Genomic DNA, 15,912 nt, shown 5'->3' with positions numbered 1-15,912 from the left:
CTGTATAGTTCACCTTGACACACTAGACTCGAGTAATGTCCTGTATAGTTCACCTTGACACACTAGACTCGAGTAATGTCCTGTATAGTTCACCTTGACACACTAGACTCGAGTAATGTCCTGTATAGTTCACCTTAACAGTCTGTGTTGTCGCACACTCTTACACCATGATTAGTGCTATCGGGATCCTTGTGATGTCCCTACCCTGAACCTTAACCCTAACCCCTACCCTGAACCTTAACCATTTTAAATGTCAACTTCAATGGGGTAATGTCAGTGCCAATTTAGCATTTCTAATAATTTGCGTAGCATTTACGATTTTCATATATGCATTATGTTACCAGCCTCAAACTGAATCTGAAAGTGGCCTTTAGTGATAACGAGAAACGGACACAAAAGTTATCGTCCTGACAGTTCTGCCACTTTCTTTATTCTCTATATACCTTTTCTCATTTCAAATATGTCCTTATTAATTCATTTCAATCGATTGAAAACTATTTACAACAAAACATTTAATACACATACAAGTGCACACATTAACTTACACAACACAAGAGCACTTTACCTATAGTATATCTCCTCATTCCCCAAATGGAAACACTTTTAGATCAAGATAAACAACTGTCATGTCTGAATATTGCTACACATGTAGAAAACGGATAAACATTACATTCAGCTTCGAAACAGTGTAGCCAACATGAACTAGTCTCTCTTGCACCTGCACTACGTGCACTAAAGTTGCACCTGCACTACTTGCACTAAAGTCTGTTTCCACAGGCAGCGTGCGCGCCGCCATTTTACCACAATAACTTCCAGGAAATCATGTACATTTATTTACTCAGAAAAACCCAAAGTCTCTATGTGACTTGTGAAAAATATATATATTTAATTTTACATTTTTTTACCACAGCTAGCATAAAGCAAACAGTCATTCTCAATCACGTTCTTCACTCACTCAGTTTTAAACAAAAAATAACACCTCAAACCTTTTCCCAAACGTTATGATGTTCTTTCAATGTTATACATTTTAAACATGCTGTTACATACATGTAACATTAGTGATAAAGAAACTTACACAGTTCTTGTCACTACATTCTGAGGAATGGTGTGAGCGCTTGGCCAGTACTTGTTGCTTCCCCCACGACTATAGTGCAACAGCGCCATCTACTGGAATTATGGACTAACTACTGCCAAAGCCTGTAGAAAATAAGAGTTAGATTGAAAAAACGAATAAACGTTGGTTTAAAAAATAATAAAGTGCTATCTATTTGTTGTGACTTTGTTTTTCAACCCATTAAAATTACAACGAATGGTCCACTAAGTGAACTCCACTAGATGTCAGCAGTGACTTCAACAACAAAACACTTATGTGTGTGCTATCACGTCATAATCTGTAGACGGACACTTTTCATACATTTCTTCAAGTGTGATTAAGGCAGTGCAAGCATGTGGTCGTGCACGTGTTGGCAAAGAGAGAGTTCAAAGTTGGAGTTGACTAACCAAATGGAATCCTTCGGCTAATGTAGCCGCTACATAGTTTCTAAATAAGTCTATCTCATTTAGGACTACTTTATGTTAGGCTACTTCAGGGATCAGCATCTTTGATGAGGGTCAGGGCCACACACAAAAAAAAAACAGAACTCAGCATACCGACAGCTAATTACTTGCAATTATACACATTGTGCTATATGGTGGAGGCAAATGTTTGCCGTTTTAAATATGATAACTGATAATCAATGGGCCCCACCCCAGTCAGTCATTTGATCGTGTTTACCACACATTTAGATTGCTGGCTGCTAGACTCATTTACCAATCTAAAAACAATTTGCTGACATGGGCTAATTTAGTGACGGCTGATGCACAACCACAGTTCGGAATTACAGCTGATGTATTATATTAGTCTAACTCTCAACAGTATGTTGAGCCACGACTGAGTTAAAATATATATATATATATATATATATATATATATATATATGTATATATTTACAAAATATATATATTTATTTAAAAAATGATTTTGTCAAATTGGCCAGCCAGTTGCCCATCCCTGATGACTTAATCCTATAAATTGAATTCATGGTTGTTAGTATTGTAACTACAACACCTGGACATGAGGAAAACGGCTAAGCAGGCAGCATTTTGTCAACCAGATAGGGCTAATTCATTTCCTACAATGTAGCCTGGGGTCCAGTGTTTTGGGTAGGTAGGCTATGCCAAGGCTGTGTACGTACATTGCTTTACGTTTCTTTAGAAAAATAATGTAGCGATGTACGCAAACAAAAGATAATCATATTTTTTGAAGAGAGGACAGTCATCCTTGCAGACAAGAGTAATCCATTTTCAATTGAGAAGAATACGATTGTTATCATTGTTTTCAAGAAATCAATGTAGTAAAATTGTATACACTTTTATATGGTAGCTGTCTGTTCTATCTCAACAGAGAGTGGCAGAGCGGGAAAGAGAGAGAGAGGTGCCCCTACAATCTAACTTTGTATTCAACACAATTATTGTTATTCAATTCTCCGTTCTGACCCATTATTATTATTATTATTAACATAAAACTACCTACTCCTGCTTTTTAAACACGGCTGGCAGAGTGATAGTGACAGACTTTGTCATTTCATTCTGAATCATTAAATAGCAGTAGCCTCGTCCGCTTGCCGAGGCGTGCTCGTCTCGTCTCCTCTCCTCTCGCACCCACCATAGCTCACTCAGCGTACTGCTGACATTGGCAGCCGCAGGGAGCACACAGTCCGGGGTGGGTAGGCATTGAGTGACAATCCGCGGTGAGGTGTGCAGTGGACGCGGGGTGGGGGGGGGGGGGGGGGGGGGGGGGGGGGCTTGCCCGGTCTGCCCTATATGGTTGTGGAATTAGCTCCATGCTAATATCGGCAGGAGAGCTACAGCATCGCGTTTCTGTCTAGCCTACTGCATCTCCAGTCAGTGGTGGCTTTCATAGTCTAAACAGGCTCCTTCACAGCCATGGCTGAGGGCGGAGAAGGAGAGGATGATATCCAGTTCTTACGAACTGTAAGTAGCTACATTATTTGTTTACTTTTTATGCATAACCAAAGCGTTTTTTGGGGGGACCGGGTGTCTTGAAAGGAAATGTTCTTGGATATGGCTTTAAATGGCAACAACTGGTGTCACTGCTGGATAGAGAGTCTATCATTTGCTTGAATACCTGGACTAATGCAAAATCAGGATATGAAAACTGCTCTGACTTCTAATAAAATAGGTGCAGTTTTATTTTGGGTGTTTTATATAATTCATGAGATTCTGCCCTTGTTGGGAAGTTGACCTAGGTGTATGGTGCACGCTATGGGCTACTGTGCAGTGAGCGAGCTGCATATTGGCTCTCAGAGCACCTGTCGCCAGAGCTCGAGGCACATTGGAATTTAAATGAAAGTCCCAGCTGCAGGTGCAATGGCACATTTAAATTAGGCCTACATAATTGTAAAATAAAAGTAGTGATTTTTGCATAATCATTCTAATATAATTGAGTTTGGAGTATGGTTGTATCTGTTTTCCTCTATAATGACAATGATATATCGACTAAACTTAAAGAACATAATGTTTATTTGATTTTCTTCTGGCTTTCCGTCTGTGTGTGGGTTGTAGTTGCTTGTGAAAAGGCTACTGTTGATTTAATCATCGAAATAAAAGCTAAAACTATTTTAACCTGTGTGCTTTGCTTTGACTCAGGGAGAGGTGTTTTAATAAGTTCTGTTCACAAGTAAGATAACCCCAAGCATGGCTCTGCTATTTTAGAGCTATTTTAGTGGTTCGATGAAGATTACTTACACTATGCTACATAGGGTTCATGTGGGGCTACAAGGCATTTATCTTTGTAAACGATACGATGTACAGTATGTATGTTGCCCTGGTGTGAATAACCATCCATCACAGTTGGTTCGCCATTGACGTATAGGCTAGTCCTGACATATCTCTTGGAGTGTGATATTTTGTGATACCTTAGACATGCTGTGCTGATAAACTGTCCAGCGTCATACAATGGAGGATAACACACTTCCATAGAGTTAGAAAGATCCAACAGGCTGGTGTGTGTGTCACCAGATCAAACTATGATGGTTGATGGTTGATCCTTAACCAGAGAAGAGAATACAGATGTGTAGCTGATCCATAACCAGAGAAGAGAAGACATATGTGTAGCTGATCCATAACCAGAGAAGAGAAGACAGATGTGTAGCTGATCCATAACCAGAGAAGAGAAGACAGATGTGTAGCTGATCCATAACCAGAGAAGAGAAGACAGATGTGTAGTTGATCCATAACCAGAGAAGAGAAGACAGATGTGTAGTTGATCTTTTACCAGAGAAGAGAAGACAGATATGTAGCTGATCCATAACCAGAGAAGAGAAGACAGATGTGTAGTTGATCTTTTACCAGAGAAGAGAAGACAGATGTGTAGCTGATCCATAACCAGAGAAGAGAAGACAGATGTGTAGTTGATCCTTTACCAGAGAAGAGAAGACAGATGTGTAGTTGATCCATAACCAGAGAAGAGAAGACAGATGTGTAGCTGATCCATAACCAGAGAAGAGAAGACAGATGTGTAGTTGATCCTTTACCAGAGAAGAGAATACAGATGTGTAGCTGATCCATAACCAGAGAAGAGAAGACAGATGTGTAGCTGATCCATAACCAGAGAAGAGAAGACAGATGTGTAGTTGATCCATAACCAGAGAAGAGAAGACAGATGTGTAGCTGATCCATAACCAGAGAAGAGAAGACAGATGTGTAGTTGATCCATAACCAGAGAAGAGAAGACAGATGTGTAGTTGATCCATAACCAGAGTAGAGAAGACAGATGTGTAGTTGATCCTTTACCAGAGAAGAGAATACAGATGTGTAGCTGATCCATAACCAGAGAAGAGAAGACAGATGTGTAGTTGATCCTTTACCAGAGAAGAGAAGACAGATGTGTAGTTGATCCATAACCAGAGTAGAGAAGACAGATGTGTAGTTGATATTTTACCAGAGAAGAGAAGACAGATGTGTAGTTGATCCTTTACCAGAGAAGAGAAGACAGATGTGTAGTTGATCCTTTACCAGAGAAGAGAAGACAGATGTGTAGTTGATCTTTTACCAGAGTAGAGAAGACAGATGTGTAGTTGATCCTTTACCAGAGAAGAGAAGACAGATGTGTAGTTGATCTTTTACCAGAGTAGAGAAGACAGATGTGTAGTTGATCCATAACCAGAGAAGTGAAGACAGATGTGTAGTTGATCCTTCAATCCAGTATGTTACGATAGAGAGAAGACCTAGAGGTGGCTGTTTGACAGGTCGGTCAGCAGTATTTGACGGCCTACAGTGTTTAACAGGCCTGTGATATGCTGATCCTGATGGCTCTCAGATTCACCTGACACTCACACCACTCAATGGCATCCTGATTATCTAGCGAAAACAGCCATATTCCAGGGGTTTTCACAGGCCCCAAGCACACATAACATCAATAGTCTAATCAGGCTGTCATGAGAGATTATCGGTAGTCAGTCGATACAAAAACACGCTCCTTAGCATTAATTAAAGCACTGATTGTAAATGTGTTAGGATCTGATTTATATGTAATTCATTGACATTCATAATCAGATAAATAAGTATAACTTAATTTCTGCACGTCGGAAGAGATGTTATAGATGATTCAACCGCAGTTCCACAATAAGTAATTTTTTCCAGTTTGTGCACAGAAGTATCTGTTTATTTAATTTTTGCTGAGTCTGAGTTAGAATACCTCATGATAAGCTGCAGACCATACTATTTACCAAGAGAGTTTTCATCTATATTTTTTTGTAGCTGTCTTATTACCACCACAAACGGATGCTGGCACTAGGACCACACTCAACAAGCTGTATAGGGCCATATGCAAACAAGAAAATGCACATTCAGAGGTGGCGTTTCTTGTAGTCAGTGATTTTAATGCAGGGAAAATTAAATCAGTTTTCCGTAATTTTTACCAGCATGTCACCTATGCAACTAGAGGCGAAAAAACTCTAGATCACCTTTACTCCACACACAGACAAGCATATAAAGCTCTCCCTCACCTTCCTTTTTTTGCAAATCAGAATATAACTCTATCCTCCGGCTTCCTGCTTACAGCAAAAAGTCAAACAGGAAATACCAGTGACACACTCAATACAGAAGTGGTCCGATAAAGTGGATGCTAAGCAACAGGACTGTTTCGCGAGTACAGACTGAAATATGTTCCGGGATTGATCCGATAACATTGAGGAGATTACCACATCAGTCACCGGCTTCATTAATAAGTGCTTAGATGACTCATCCCCACAGTGACCATACGCACATACCCTAACCAGAATCCATGGATTACAGACAACGTTCATACTGAGCTATTGGCTAGAGCTGCCGGTTTCATGAAGCGGGACAGTAATCTGGATGCTTATAAGAAATCCCGTTATGACCTCCGACAAGCCATCAAACAGGCAAGATGTCAATACAGGACTAAGATTGAATCCTACTACGTCAGCTCTGACATTCGACAGATGTGGCAGGGCTTGCAAACTATCATAGATTACAAAGGAAAACCCAGCCATGAGCTGCCCAGCAACATAAGTCTACCAGACGAGCTAAAGACCTTCAAATCTTGCTTCTATGCAAACAACACTGAACCATGCATGAGAACACCAGCTGTTCCCGGACGACTGTGTGATCATGCTCTCCGTAGCTGATGTGAGTAAGACCTTTAAATAGGTTCATATTCACAAGGCCGTGGGGCCAGAAGGAATACCAGGACATATACTCAGAGCATGCGCTGACCAGCTGGCAAGTGTCTCCACTGACATTTATAACCTATCCCTGACCCGCTCTGTAATACCAACTTGTTTCAAGCAGACCACCATAGTCCCTGTGCCCAAGAACGCCAAGGTAAAGAATGCTGTTCATTGACTAAGGCTCAGCATTCAACACCATAGTCCCCTCCAAGATTATTACCAAGCTCAGCACCCTGGAACAGAACAACTACCTCTGCAACTGAATCCTGACTTCCTGACGAGGCACCCCCGGGTAGTGAGCCTCAACACGGGGGCCCCTCATGGGTGTGTGCTTAGTCCCCTCCTCTACTCCCCGTTCAGCTATGACTGTGTGACCGCGCATAACTCCAACACCATCATTAAGTTTGCTTACGACACAACGTTGGTAAGACTGATCACAGACGGCGATGAGGCAGCCTATAGGGAGGAGTTCAGAGACCTGGCAGTGTGGTGCCAGGACAACAACCTTTCCCTCAACGTCAGCAAGACAAAGGAGAAGATCGTGGACTACAGGAAACAGAGCGGCGCCCCATTTCACATCAATGTGGCTGCAGTGGAGCGGGTCGAGAGCTTCAAGTCCCTCCGTGTTCACATCCCTGAGGAATTAACATGGTCCACACACACCCACCCAGTTGTGAAGAGGGCAAGACAGCGCCTCTTCCCCATCAGGAGGCAGAATTTTTTGGGGGCACGGTTCCTCAGATCTGCATAAAGTTCTACAGCTGCACCATTGAGAGCATCTTGACTGGCTGCATCACCGCTTGGTATGGCAACTGCAAGGCACCCAAATGCAAGGCGCTACAGAGGGTGGTGAATACGGCCCAGTACTTCACTGGGGCCAAGCTTCCTGCCATCCAGGACCTGTATGCCAGGTGGTGTCAGAGGAAGGCCCACACACACTAGACCCTACCCACACACTCACAGATTTATATGTTTTATTTTATCCTTACACAGACACCTTAACACACACACTACATACGCACCCACATGCATACTGACGCCAAGCACACACGCTCACACACACACGCTCACACACACACGCTCACACACACACACACACACACACACACACACACACACACACACACACACACACACACACACACACACACACACACACACACACACACACACACACACATAATACGGGCCCACATGCATACTGACGCCACACACGCACACACACATACACTCTGACAGCACGGTGCACATTTTTTAACTTGAGAAATACTGCACCAAACACCATAGTTAGATGTAAAATTGCACAACTAAATCAATCCTCGGCAAAAACGTCAAAATGAATTACACATTTCTTGAATTAGAATCATTCCGGGGATTTTGATGAATTGAATAGTCTTCCGCGTGTACAGTGTCTCATGGGGGACAAACATTAACCAAACACGGCATCGGACTGAAAACATACCTCCAAGACTGAAATCTCGTTTTCTAATGAGCAACAGAAAAACAAAATGTGCCAATCAGCGTGTTTTCTGTTGGCCTGAACAGAGACTTTTCTGCAGTAGTGGCAGTGGTTGAGTTGATGTATAGGCTAGCCAAGGCCTTATTATTGATCTGATAGAGAATTTAGATCGATAGCTACAGATGTAGGATCTTAATTTATGCCAGTTTGCTACAGCAGGAAAATATTCCTGCAGCAACAGGAAATGTGAATTATTCTTTTGATTATATTTAATGGAGATTTTTGTAGGGTTTGATCAACAAAAATTGTTAGGGCAAATCAAATCTTACCTTTTTTTAATGGAAATTACAAACTTTAGGAGCCTTTTTAACCTTGAATGCACTACAAGTTTGCATTTCCTGCTGTGCATTAAAATTCTCAGCAAAAAAATAATGATCAAATTAGAAAGCAACACGATGAAAGAATTTGAAGCAGTTGTATGAAATTGGACTTGTTTTTCCCATAATCTCAGTTCCAAAGTGTGATTGCGAAGTCAGAAGTTCGAAGGCTTGGATCTATATTTTGTAGTCCAGTGTTATTAAAGAGCCCTTGTAGTTTGAAGGAGTTTTCAAAACTTTGTGGCTGTGATGTCATACTCGTCATTAACTCAAGAGGTGATGTGCAGAACTGTGAAGGTAGTCAACCCTTTTAAATCCAGAGAGGACGCTTCCCCAGACCCTAGCCTTGTCCCATGCCCCCATGCAGTAGCAGTAGCAGCAGCAGAGTGCTTATTTGGAGTTGATGTTGTTCTGGAAGCCTTCTGCATTCCGAAGGAGAACTTAAATTTAGCCTCTTTAAAAGCTGATGCTTCCTCAGCCCATGCATACACGCTGTACATGCGTTCCCTGCTTGCTGGCTCCTGCCCACACCACAACACACTACACCATGGGTCATTGCGTCAGCTGGGCAGCTAGCACAAGACCAGCGGCATTTTAGCACCATTTTTATAGGGATGAGCTAGTATTTCGAAGTCAACAGCTTGCTACCGCAAAGTTTGAGGCGATATAAAGATATAGTCATGCCGGGGACAGAATAAGAAGAGGACATGTGTAGGAGCAAGACTAGGAATTCTGTTGTTTGATTCCATTGCTGTATGTTGGTGATTCACTTTTTAGGCTGTATTGAGCGTATGCAAAACAAATGTGCAAATATCCCCTGGGTTTTTCACCAAATGCACAGTTCTGCTAAAAGTTGCCCAGTGTTTCAAATCAAATCAAATTTTATTAGTCACATACGCATGGTTAGCAGATGTTATTGCGAGTGTAGCTAAATGCTTGTTTAAATGTTGTCCAGTGTTTGAAGAGTTTGTTGGCACTGTTGCTGTTCAAATTCATTACAAAGTTGAATACTTTTATACCTCAGACAACTTCGTCCACAAAAAGCTGATTGTATGTCTTTGGGAAATCTATAGTGCTAAAGGGCTGGTGAGAGAACATTAAACAATATTTGGGGTAGTAGAGGTGGTTGGTTAGCGGTGGCACCTATCCCCGAGGTGGGTGGTTAGCACCTAATCCCCGAGGTGGGTGGTTAGCACCTAATCCCCGAGGTGGGTGGTTAGCACCTAATCCCCGAGGTGGGTGGTTAGCGGTGGCACCTATCCCCGAGGTGGGTGGTTAGCAGTGGCACCTATCCCAGATGTGGGTGGTTAGCACCTAATCCCAGAGGTGGGTGGTTAGCAGTGGCACCTAATCCCAGACGTGGGTGGTTAGCACCTAATCCCAGAGGTGGGTGGTTAGCAGTGGCACCTAATCCCAGAGGTGGGTGGTTAGCACCTAATCCCTGAGGTGGGAGGTTAGCAGTGGCACCTAATCCCAGAGGTGGGTGGTTAGCAGTGGCACCTAATCCCAGAGGTGGGTGGTTAGCAGTGGCACCTAATCCCAGAGGTGGGTGGTTAGCACCTAATCCCAGAGGTGGGTGGTTAGCAGTGGCACCTAATCCCAGAGGTGGGTAGTTAGCAGTGGAACCTAATCCCAGAGGTGGGTGGTTAGCAGTGGCACCTATCCCAGATGTGTGTGGTTAGCAGTGGCACCTAATCCCAGAGGTGGGTGGTTAGCAGTGGCACCTAATCCCAGAGGTGGCTGGTTAGCACCTACTCTCAGAGGTGGGAGGTTAGCAGTGGCAACTATCCCAGATGTGTGTGGTTAGCAGTGGCACCTAATCCCAGAGGTGGGTGGTTAGCAGTGGCACCTAATCCCAGAGGTGGGTGGTTAGCAGTGCCACCTGTCGCAGAGGTGGTTGGTTTGCAGTGCCACCTGTCCCAATTAAAATACTGTTGTTAGACTCTCCAGAGCTCCTTCATCCTGTTGTCTCTGGAAAGGAAATGAGAGGATTTAAACTGCTGGTCTGGAGCCAGATGGGTCTGGGACAGGTGGGTCTGGGCCAGGTGCATGCATGCCTCTGCGGTGCTGATGATCCATGCTCAGGGTTGGGAAGAATTATAAGTGGGTCCTTAGGGCCAGTTTCCTGGACCGAAGATTAAAGCGCATGCTTCCATGATTTGTGTCACGCCTGCTCCCGCTCTCCCTCGGGCGCCAGGCTCCCCGGCATTACGCACTCCTGCCACCATTATTACGCACACCTGCTCCCCTTGATTCATTGCACTCACCTGGACTCAATTACCTGTGTTAATTTCCTCCCCTATATCTGTCTATTCCCTATCTCTCTTCCTCGCTTCCGGATAAATGTTTGTTTGTCATTTTTGTTACCTGGTTCTGACGCTGTTCCTGTCCTGTTCGACGTCTGTTCCACATTAAATGTTCAACCTGCTTTTCTCCAGCGTCGGTCCTTTGTGCTGGAACCAACCTTTGTATCTACACTGTTCTTCAAGTAAATGTGTTTGTGTAAACTTTTCTGTTGAAATGGTTAAACATTGTCATTGTGCATAGAGTTGTATGGTTACAATCATTGGTTTTTGTTCTCAGCAGCACTCTCTTATTGTGGAATTTCCCAAGCCCAGTTGAGAATATCCTTTGAAAGTTATTTTTAGTCATCTGGTTCTGGAAACTTACCCTTAAAGTTTGGGATAAACCATTGTTGTGTGTATGGGGCCAGGTGTACCTGTGTTGTTGTAGACAGGTGTTGACCCATGCCCAGGTGTACCTGTGTTATTGTAGACAGGTGTTGATCCATGCCCAGGTGTACCTGTGTTGTTGCAGACAGGTGTTGACCCATGCCCAGGTGTACTTGTATTATTGTAGACAGGTGTTGACTCATGCCCAGGTGTCATGTCTCAGTTTTTCACCTGTAGCCACAGAATATCCAGGCTTCCTTCATAATTTGATTCAGATTGGATGAGAAGTGACTTCCTGAGTATTCATTGATCAGGCTCTCATCATGGCATTGGTACGATGTGGGTTTTGGTTACGCAGTCCTCTAGGGACTCATCACTGCTGAAGGAAAGGGTGACTGTCTGCTTCTCTCTTTCCTAATACTTACCTAACTCATTTTACTTTGGCAGTGTTTCCCTGTATCACAACCGGCCGTGATTGGGAGTCCCATAGAATGGCGCACAACCGGCCGTGATTGGGAGTCCCATAGGGTGGCGCACAACCGGCCGTGATTGGGAGTCCCATAGGGTGGCGCACAACTGGCCCAGTGTCGTCGGGGTTTGGCCGGTGTTGGCCGTCATTGTAAATAAGATTTTGTTCTTAACTGACTAGCCTAGTTAAATAAAGGTTAAATATTTTATTTACATTTTTTTATAGCTGATCTATAACTAGGAACTTGACTGCTATTTTAACTTTTTGTAGTCTTTTTGTTATTTTTGGAGTAATGAATTATTTCTTCTTCTCCGTCTCTCTTTTCATTCTCAAATTCCCCTGAGAAGATCGATTTGATTGGGCATTACGATTAAAAGTCTGATCGCATCACAATGCCTGCTGCTAGACAGAGAGTTCCCGTCTTGAATTAGCAACATTCCCACAGTAGGTACAACGGCTTGAGCCGTGAAGTAACTCTCAAGCCAAATAATTTCCTTCGTTAATCAATGGCGAGGACTGAAATAGGATCTGTACTGCTGAGATTTGGTACCCGGGGACGATAGTAGCCTCATTACCATGTAAATGCTGCTGCTGACGCGCCATTCACACATATCTTTTAAACTGTTGCCTTTACTTCAGCGTTGTATTATTCTCATTGTTTAATGAACACTTATTTGGAGAGGAATATGTATCATTTGGAACAAGCATTGGATTAATTATAAGTAACTGTTTGACATAGTTAGCCTAAATCTAGCCAATACATTGTTAGTCAAGTTTGTGGTATTAATGGAGAACAGGAATATTATTGGCAGAAAAACCCTGTTGGTTTGCGTCTCATCTCAGGTCTCAACAGCAGAAAAACCCTGTTGGTTCGCGTCTCGTCTCAGGTCTCAACAGCAGAAAAACCCTGTTGGTTCGTGTCTCATCTCAGGTCTCAACAGCAGAAACACCCTGTTGGTTCGCGTCTCATCTCAGATCTCAACAGCAGAAAAACCCAGTTGGTTTGCGTCTCGTCTCAGGTCTCAACAGCAGAAAAACCCTGTTGATTCGTGTCTCGTCTCAGGTCTCAACAGCAGAAAAACCCTGTTGATTCGTGTCTCGTCTCAGGTCTCAACAGCAGAAACACCCTGTTGATTCGTGTCTCGTCTCAGGTCTCAACAGTAAGAAAAACAACATCTCCAAAGTGACATTGACTTGCAGCCTCCTTGTTACAACATTGATAGATGTGTAAACAGTCTCTATCCAAGTTCTACTTGTTACAACATTTATATGTTAGCAGACCTATCCAGAGCAACTTACAGGAGCAATTAAGGTTAAGTCCTTTGCCCAAAGGCACATCGACAGATTTTTCACCTAGTCGGCTTGGGGATTCGAACCATCAACCTCTCAGTTACTGACCCAACGCCCTTAACAACTAGGATACCTGCCGCTACGTAAATGATATTGTGAAAATCTTTTACCTACCGTCAACATCTATTCTGTTGCCGATGGAGGTAAAATTCATAACTTCTTCATCATATTAGAGACGTTATTAAGTCTAGTCAGACATCTTATTACCGAAGATGTGCTCCTCCTCTTGTTCATTGTACTCGTACATAATCAAATCAGATAGTTAACTGCAAAGACTTGGACAGTGGATCATATCCCGATTGAAGTCTTGATTAAATATGGACATAGTCCTAGGGTGTATCCACATCAAAAAGGGGCTTTGGTGGTGGGCGTGGCAGGGGGTGTGGCAGGGGCGTGGCATGGGGTCGTGGTTGGCCAGTCAGCACAGCTGAATTTTGGAGTACATTTTAGAGACCCTCATCTTTGCTGGCGTAGAGACATTTTTGCAGTTTTAAGTCAATTTCCTGCGATTCTACATATTCTGCCATGGAGCTGAGAGAAAATGTTAATTTTAAATCTAATTTCCTGCAATTTTACGCATGTTGCCATGGCTAATGCTGTGTTATTTTGCTCAAACATAATAACAAAATCTATACTGCTAAATTTGTTTAAAAAAAAAAAACGATCTAGATTTTATTTTCATCCAAGCTTTATTTATACAGCACATTTCAGACATGAATGCAACTTCACAGGGGGAAAAAAAACGATGAAAATGAAAACAGAAATATTTTGGGGATTGTTAATTCTCAAAGATTATATTATAGAAAAATATAGAGATCCATTATCTTTTCTGCATAGTTTATATCTGTTTTTAGTCATTTAAGTTTACATTGAAATCGTTTATGTATCCAGAAAAATAAATATTTTTACACTGTTTGGATAAAACGCTTAGGCGGCCCGTCCAAGGGTTTCAATGGCAGAAAAATCCCTGAGTCCTGCTCTAGGTCAGTAGTCTGTGAGTTTACACCTTATTGTAAAATGGTCCGAATCTGTGAGCATTATAGTAAGATGGAAAGCCTGAAATGGCTGACCAAAGTACCTGATCTCTCTGTATCTGCCACCCTCCACCACTCTCTCTTTGCCTTTCTCTCTCTGTATCTCTCTCTCTCTCTCTCTCTTTCTCTATCACTCCCTCTCTCTGTTTCTCTCTCTCTTTCTCTATCACTCTCTCTCTGTTTCTCTCTCTCTCTCTCTCTCTTTCTCTATCACTCTCTCTCTGTTTCTCTCTCTCTCTTTCTCTATCACTCCCTCTCTCTGTTTCTCTCTCTCTTTCTCTATCACTCTCTCTCTGTTTCTCTCTCTCTCTTTCTCTATCACTCTCTCTCTGTTTCTCTCTCTCTCTTTCTCTATCACTCCCTCTCTGTTTCTCTCTCTCTTTCTCTATCACTCTCTCTCTGTATCTCCCTCTCTCTCTTTCTCTATCACTCCCTCTCTCTGTTTCTCTCTCTCTTTCTCTATCACTCTCTCTCTGTATCTCTCTCTCTCTCTCTCTTTCTCTATCACTCTCTCTCTGTATCTCTCTCTTTCTCTATCACTCTCTCTCTGTATCTCTCTCTTTCTCTATCACTCTCTCTCTGTATCTCTCTCTCTCTCTCTCTTTCTCTATCACTCCCTCTCTCTGTTTCTCTCTCTCTTTCTCTATCGCTCTCTCTCTGTATCTCTCTCTCTCTCTTTCTCTATCACTCCCTCTCTCTGTTTCTCTCTCTCTTTCTCTATCACTCTCTCTCTGTATCTCTCTCTCTCTTTCTCTATCACTCTCTCTCTTTGTATCTCTCTCTTTCTCTATCACTCTCTCTCTCTGTATCTCTCTCTCTTTCTCTATCACTCTCTCTCTCTCTGTATCTTTCCCTCTCTGTTTCTCTCTCCTTATCACTCTCTCTATCTTTCCCTCTCTCTATTTCTCTCTCAATCTCTCTATCTTTCCCTCTCTCTGTTTCTCTCTCTCTCTGTTTCTCTCTCTCTCTCTATCTTTCCCTCTCTGTTTCTCTCTCTATATATATCTTTCCCTCTCTCCTTATCTCTCTCTCTCTCCTTATCTCTCTCTCTCTCTCCTTATCTCTCTCTCTCTCCTTATCTCTCTCTCTCTCTCTCTCTCTCTCCTTATCTCTCTCTCTCTCCTTATCTCTCTCTCTCTCTCTCTCTCTCTCTCTCTCTCTCTCTCTCTCTCTCTCTCTCTCTCTCTCTCCCACTCTGTTTCTCTCTCTCTTCTTATCAATCTCTCTCTCTGTTTCTCTCTCTCTCTCTCTCTCTCTCTCTCCTTATCTCTCTCTCTCTCTCCTTATCTCTCTCTCTCTCCTTATCTCTCTCTCTCTCTCTCTCTCTCTCTCTCTCTCTCTCTCTCTCTCTACCTCCCTTTCTCCTTCCACCCCCACATCACTCTCTTTATGCTGGACAGACATCTAGGTAGGTGGCATACAGTCACTCCAGCCCCCAGCCATCCACCAGATGTGACCCTGGCTGAGGGCCCGTCCCAAATGGCTCTGGTCTAAAGTAGTGCACTACATAGGGAATAGGGTGCCATAGGGCTCTGGTCTAAAGTAGTGCACTACATAGGGAATAGGGTGCCATAGGGCTCTGGTCAAAAGTAGTGCACTACATAGGGAATAGGGTGCCATTCGGGATGCATGCCGGGGCTTTCATCCCTCAGTGCTGCTGATGCAGACTCAGACCAACTGTTCAGCCTTGCATGCATGACAGCTTATTTGATTTTGTTAGCAATTGATGTTATTCTTCAATAACACAAACTCCAAAGAAAATCGGGGAGAAAAATAGGTTTATTTGAGAAGGACAA

The 15,912-nt window shown here is 42.9% G+C and overlaps 1 protein-coding gene across 7 annotated transcripts in view; it reads left to right on the top strand.

Moving 5' to 3' along the window:
- The first annotated feature begins 2,483 nt into the window (after window positions 1-2,483).
- LOC110529177 (ryanodine receptor 3) overlaps window positions 2,484-15,912 on the top strand; it is a 250,062-nt gene continuing 236,633 nt past the window's right edge. For 5 of the 7 annotated variants that reach the window (XM_090242494.1, XM_090242493.1, XM_090242491.1 and 2 more), the window contains exon 1: window positions 2,626-3,033. In XM_090242494.1, coding sequence (XP_090098620.1) covers window positions 2,986-3,033 — 48 coding nt within the window. In that variant the 5' untranslated portion in view covers window positions 2,626-2,985. Of the gene's footprint in view, window positions 3,034-15,912 lie in introns of all 7 variants that reach the window. The other 2 variants (XM_090242497.1, XM_090242492.1) reach the window with 1 other exon arrangement.

The sequence above is a fragment of the Oncorhynchus mykiss genome, chromosome 8, assembly GCF_057628025.1.
Source record: "Oncorhynchus mykiss isolate SJ-2025 chromosome 8, ASM5762802v1, whole genome shotgun sequence".
NCBI lineage: Eukaryota > Metazoa > Chordata > Actinopteri > Salmoniformes > Salmonidae > Oncorhynchus > Oncorhynchus mykiss.
This window is presented reverse-complemented; position numbering and strand designations above follow the sequence as displayed.